Raw genomic sequence first — 6,636 nt, 5'->3', positions numbered from 1 at the left:
GACTCTCTGTACAAATGAAATGTACAAGAGTCTGGTAGGACCAGGCTAACTTCCAGCTGTCTTCATGCTGTTTTCTGTGGCTAGGTGTTCCCACTGTATTTGATGTGGATACCTATGAAGCAGGTCATTAGTTTGCTATGATTCAGGATTGAAGGCCTTTGTCACTTTGTTTTCCTGCAGGGCCTTACTGGGGCTCTCTGTTTTCGCTTGTACACAAAACTTCATTTGCAAATACTGGAGTAGACCTGTTTACATGGGAAGTAATCTCACACAGCACATTACTGAAAGGGCTTATGTTGAGTCTTCAACTGAACTGTTGAATTCATTGTGCCTTCAAAAATATAGAAACTTAAACAAAATCCCCATTTAAAGATCTTATTAGAAGGATTCGGACCCTAACGTAAAAGCAAATAGGCAATTAGTGCTTCATTTTTAAAAGAGTATGAGATTGTTGCGTATTTTGGGTTGAGTGTTTGTACACTGAACTCAGCCACATGACCCAAGAGATAAGGTTTCAGTGGGGGGGGGGCACTGGCATGTACTTTTTGAAGGCCTCACCTCTGTTGACAGTCAAAGTGCAGTGCTGTGTCTTCGTGTTTTAAAATCACTGTGTGAAGTTAATGTATCTGATGAACACTACAATATCCATTGTTTTGTTTGCTTGTTTTCCCCTGACTGTGATTGCATAAGTCAATACATTAGGTTTCGACTTGTTTGTCAGCACTCCATGAGTTACGTGCTGGTGGAATTCATAGATTGCCGTAGTAAATACTGCTGCTTCAATGGACGCTTCCTCTTGCCGCTCGAGCCCGCTGTTTTGGTGTAGAGCCTGACTGTCTCTGGGTGAAGTCTGAATTTGTTTTCTGAAAATGAACTTCCTCAACAGGCACGAGGTGTTTCCTTTCCTCCCGGTCCTCTGTTTAAACTGTGAGGTGAATACTGAGCACTTCTGAAACATGACTAGAGCAAAAACAACTGCTCCTTTGTGTGAGCCGAGTGTGGGGCCAATTGTGATGCTTTGTGCAAGCTTTTTAATTTACTTTCACCTCGGACACTGAGTAGATCGTTTTAATCCACTGAGTAGTTTGATTTGAAAATGTATCATTTAGACATGCTTTAACAGTAGCCTGATTAGCCTTCACATTAATGGATGCTTTATTTGTTATGACACAATTTGACCATCCCATTTATAAAAAAAAAAAAAAAAAGACTGCCACTAGGCGCTTTGCAACAGTCTCTCTCTCTCTCTCTCTCTCTCTCTCTCTCTCTCTCTCTCTCTCTCTCTCTCTCCCGCTTCGCTCTCTTCAGCACTCTAACTCAGCCCCCCATTGTCTCATTCACATTTTTAGAGCTCCAGCCAGACTGGGTAGTCTCCTAAATATCAGTTAGGGTTTCAAATAACAGCCCTCGCCATGGGGCTTTGGAACACACCTTTGTGTATCTCTGACAGAGGTGTAACTGGTTTGTGTCAACTGGTTTATTTTGTTTGAGGAGGGTGTGCTGGAATACATCTGTGCATTAACTCACAGTAGTTACATAAATGATCTAGACAGTTTTTATATTCTGAAATCTGTTGTGATAAAATGATAAGTTGTATGTATTTCTTTACTGAACAAACATCTTTTTGGCGCATAGAATTAGGATTATAAAGTATGCCTTAGTGGCACTTAGTCAGTACTGCCATGGCATCCAGGTTGGCTGTGGCCCATGCCACTGCTCTTTGTCAGACAGGTTTGTGGAGAACAGCAGCAGACTGCTGGCCTCAGCATATTCCGCCTGTATTGATCTCCCCACATTAGCTCTCTCTTCATGCACAGACATGAGCACAATTGCTTCCCTTACAACATTGGCTGCCGTGGCAACTGAGTCCTGATCGTGAGATCTGTTCCAGAAAACATCTCAAACCTGTACCTCTTCATTTTGATGCTGCTATCATCTTCTTTGCAAACCCCCGTACACATTTGACTCATCAACGGCTTGATTTGCCACTTAAAGCTATCTCCATATGTCTTTGTGTATTTTTGAATGAGATAAGTGCTTAACAGGATAAAAGAGCAGTTTGAAATGGGGGGGGGGGGGTTGTGCCTTGGCACCTGCTGTTAGTGCCTGCCTGTTTCCACATTAATATGATGAGGCTGGCGGTGCGCAGGGCTATTTTAACTTGCAGATGAGCCACCAGGTCAGCACCATTGTAGCTTTGGTTTTAAGGATGCCGTAGTCAACAGGCCAGTCTGGCTTATTAGCTTCCTCTCAGCTCTCCACACTAGCATCCCATTATTCATTGCAATCTCAGCAGCCTCTCTTTGATGCCTTTTCATAAGAACAGTGATAACTGCCATCATTGCAACAGCAGTGGTAATTGACCAGCTGCAGTCACTTCCTTGACTTGCATCCAGCCCAACACTTCCTGTGTTGGGCTGGATGCGAAGCAGCTTTCTCATCGTCTCATCCTCATTCTGTTGGTATTCAAATGACAATCTTCTGGAAGAGATACTCAAAAAAGGATACGCGCTCTCTGGCACCTAAGGGCCCAGCTGAGAGGTCATGGCTGGGAAGATAGACCACGGTGAAGCTTTCTTGTGCTTTAAGGTCAATCAGTCGTTTGACACTTCCTCTAGGCTGTGACGTCTTCTCATTTCTGTGCCATGTATCTGAATCAGGTTTACAGGCTGTCTCACTTGTAGCCTTTTGAAGAAGAAAATACAACCACGTGGAGTGTTTACAGTTGGCTCTGGTTTTGGAAAACACTTTAACTAGGCTACACCTTTTAATCAAACAAAAGAACCAATGACATCGAGGCCTTTTTTTGCCACACCAGGGTTGGCTTGTTCAACAGCCACCTTTTATGTTTGTCATCGGCATGTATTGTAACACAGAAGTGGATCTAGACTTGACTTAAACACACACAGCAACAAGCTAGAGAAGAGCCTCATAGAACAGCCTGGGCTCCTTGTCAAATGGCATCCTCGCTCATCCTTTCTTTCTCTCTCTTTCTTGCATCAACACACATAAATAATACAAATCTGCTCTTAATTGTGCCTAAAAACAATTTATTTTCGAAAGCATTTGATATTTGGCCTGTAGACACGACTAGCCTAATTCATAAAATATTTTTGGAAGGATAAATTATATTTTCCTTGTCTGTCTGCACAGTCCCCCTTTCTATTTGTAAATTCATTCAAAATATGTGTAATGTGAAGAGATACGTTTTGGAGCGGAGGTTTTCTTTTAACACAAATGGACAGTTCTTTCACTGCCTGACATATCTGATTGCTCTACTTTGCTGAGAGCTGTGATTCATCCTAGACTCAGGATAACTTACATAGCCTACCTCACCACCACTCCGTCTCAGCTGGCTCACTCCCTCCGTTTCCCTCTGTCTCTTGAACCTCGTTTCCACCAAATAGTCTGGTTCATATAGTTTTGTCTCACATTAGAACAGTTATTTTTGCCTTTCCATTGTCAAAATGTGTTGTTTGTGCAAATAGAGGAACTTGATTCCATCATGTTTTTTTTTCATTGCACCTCTGTTGAGTTACCTAGCACACCGATCTGAGCAAATAAATGTCCGAGCTAAATACACTGCAGTCTGTAATATTTTTTTCCAAAACATTCTAAAGGTTCTAAAGGTGTGCACAGCGTGTACACTATGTTTGTTACACACACATAGGGAAGCGCAGAAGCACACAAACATGTAAAAGATTAAAAATTAAAATTTTACAGTGCAAAGCCGCCATCATAATAGCAATGTGCCAAGGTACAAACGCGCCTGGCTTTTAAAGGGAATGGAAGATGACACATTGGTTTATAGCATGTTAAGCCCAAACCACACCTATGAACTAATGAAGACACAAAGTACAGCCCTTTTGAACCATGCGCCCGGCGCACAGACCCTTTTTTTCCGTCGTCAAACTAGCAAAAGTGGATTTGGACACACCGTAAACACACCTGCGCCATGCGCTTCACGTCGTGCGCGTAGATCCTTAAAATAGGGTCCTCTGTACTTCTATAAAAGGTTCTCCCCATTGCTTTGTCCTTTCTTATGTTCACTCTGCCAGTCTTTTTGCCTTTGGCCTGGACAGCTCTTGGACTTCCTTTTGGTTGGTGAACAAATTGCAGAAGTATATGCGGTTCACAAGGAAATTTCAATGGTGCTGCTGACAAAAAACAGAGACTATGGAAGATTGACACGCAGGATGCAGGACAAAATGTAGTTGACATGATGTCACATTCAGAGTAGACAGGATGCCCTATTAAAGAAATAAAGAACGAATTACGCCCCTAGATTTAGAAGTCATTCTAACCCAAAATAAGATCAGTCTGCTATATGTTTATCCTCTCATTGAGAGTTGAGTGGTTATTTTGTAAATGGCCTAATGCCTCCTCCTCCTTCCCCCTCATGTCCTCGCTGACTTGTGTGTGTGTGTGTGTGTGTGTGTGTGTGTGTGTGTGTGTGTGTGTGTGTGTGTGTGTGTGCGCGTGTGCGTGTGTGTTCCCTCTTCTGTCTCACCCACTGTGCAAACACTCTGTAGTGTGACCCAATTCTTATCTTGTCACAGAAATGAAAACATATGCCTATCCGCCACCGCTCTCTGTGCGCCTTTTCCTCTCCAACGTTCGAGCTGTACTCCCATCCCGGTCCGTACCCAGCACATCCTGGTCCACCCCTGGTGTCCACTCGCCCCTGGTGCAGTTGCTGCATTTTGTCACAGGATGGTCATCTGTGGAAGAGCAGCATAACCAGCATAGGTTATTATTTTTGTCATGTATCCATGCATCTTGTTTGTGGGATTTTTGCTCTGAATTAAATTGGCGGCATGGTTGTCATGGTGACACCCAGGACATAAAGCTTATTGTGAGCTGAGCCAAAGAGGGATCTCTTTGTACTCTTGGCCTTCCCAACCAGTTTGCAAGACCATAGCTTCTATTTTATGGTTTTACAGAGTTATTCAGGTTCATTGGACACAATTTTATTTTTAAATCAGTACGTATTTTAGTGTGCTGAGACTTTGAACTGTTTTCTATGTAATTAAAATCGTAGCTCAACATTGGGTTCAATTAAAACACGTTGACAGGGTCATTGATGATGCCATGCCAGGCAATTCTTCCTCTGAGTCCATGTAGAATAGTATCAGTAAGCGTACTTGGATGAAATTGGTTAATCGTACAGAGCTTCTGGCAATATTGAATTTCCTAGTGCTGTTAAAGGACTGACCACTCCTGGGCCTGTAGCCTCTTTACACTGCTTAATCTGGCATGTGACAAATTGAGACTTGATCCGGGCTGAATGCAGATCAGTCTATAAGAGCCATCCACTCTGTCAGATGGAGGCCTTCCACTCATTCCTGCAGTCGTTGGATGGTTGATGCTCATTTACACATAACAAGCAGCTGGTTCTCATCTAAAACGAGGTGGGCGTCAAGGAGTGGCGCCTTAAGTCGGTTCATTTGCTTGAGAGGACCTCCTCAAAAGTCCTCGGTTGGAGTCAAGAGGAAGGAGAGCTGAGAGCCTCTCTGTCCTTGCCAGGCGTAGAGGAAAGGGGCAGTGAGAGGGCCAGGAAGTGCAGTAGAGGCAGACAGGCACAGCCACAGGGGGGTGCACCCCCAGGGAAGACTTAGGAAAGCAAAGCCAACGCCTGTGAAAGCACATCATTCTATTATGTCGCATCCAGTTCTTTCATACTGCCAACTTTGTTTTGAAATCACTTCACCAACGAAAACTGTGATTTGGTCTCCATGCTGTTTAACATTAACAACCTCATCTCTCTTCTTTCTCCAGACCTCTTCGAATTAATGGGTCCAATCATTGGGATGTCACCAGATAAGAAAACGGAAATTCCGGGTACGCAAGAGGAGCGGACAGGGCTCAAAGGTGTTTGTGGTGTGGGGACACTGCCTGAGGCAGAGTGTGCGTCCAGTCCGCTGGCGACCAGTGTGGATCGTACTGGAGGCACTGAGGACGAGGAGCTCACCAACCTCAACTGGCTGCATGAGAACCTGCTTCAGAACTTCACTTTGGGAGGCCCGGAAGCTCAGCCCAGTGGCAGTCCCCTCTTTGACATAGAGGGAGACTACGGGTCCAACCAGGGCCCGTCGTCCTCGTCCTCGTCTTCGCCACACAGCCGAGGCAGGGAGCGGGACTCGTTGAAGTCCAAGCCCCCTTTCTCGTTTTCTCTCCTCATCTATATGGCCATCGAGCAGTCTCCCAGCAAATCTTTACCTGTTAAAGAAATCTATGGCTGGATTCTCGAGCACTTCCCTTATTTCTCCAATGCTCCCACTGGCTGGAAGAACTCCGTTCGTCACAACTTGTCCCTGAACAAATGCTTCCGCAAGGTCGAGAGAAGTTTGGGAAAGGTAGGTTATTAAAATATCTCCTAACTTTCATGCACTTAGATAATTATTATTATTTATTTTTTTAAGAATTTCTTTTGGGCATTTTAGGCCTTTCATTGACAGGACAGCTGAAGACATTAAAGGGGAGAGAGGGGGGGGAATGACATGCAGCGAAGGACCGCAGGTCGGAGTCGAACTTGGGTCCGCTGTGTCGAGGAATAAACCTCTATATATGGGCGTCCATGCACTAAGATTTAAAATTAGAAAACTGCACTGTTTAGACCGTGCTTCTCAAAACAGT

General features: G+C 44.2%; 1 protein-coding gene across 3 annotated transcripts in view; it reads left to right on the top strand.

Annotated features, from left to right (window-relative positions):
- Positions 1 to 6,636, top strand: part of foxn2a (forkhead box N2a) — a 20,745-nt gene that overhangs the window by 6,234 nt on the left and 7,875 nt on the right. For all 3 annotated transcript variants that reach the window (XM_032541896.1, XM_032541897.1, XM_032541895.1), the window contains exon 2: positions 5,779 to 6,356. In XM_032541896.1, the coding sequence (XP_032397787.1) occupies positions 5,793 to 6,356 (564 nt within the window). In that variant the 5' untranslated portion in view covers positions 5,779 to 5,792. The remainder of the gene's footprint in view (positions 1 to 5,778; positions 6,357 to 6,636) is intronic.

This window comes from Etheostoma spectabile, chromosome 17 (assembly GCF_008692095.1).
Source record: "Etheostoma spectabile isolate EspeVRDwgs_2016 chromosome 17, UIUC_Espe_1.0, whole genome shotgun sequence".
NCBI classification, from domain to species: domain Eukaryota; kingdom Metazoa; phylum Chordata; class Actinopteri; order Perciformes; family Percidae; genus Etheostoma; species Etheostoma spectabile.
The sequence above is the reverse complement of the archived record's forward strand: the minus strand, read 5'-3'. Positions and strand labels throughout refer to the sequence as shown.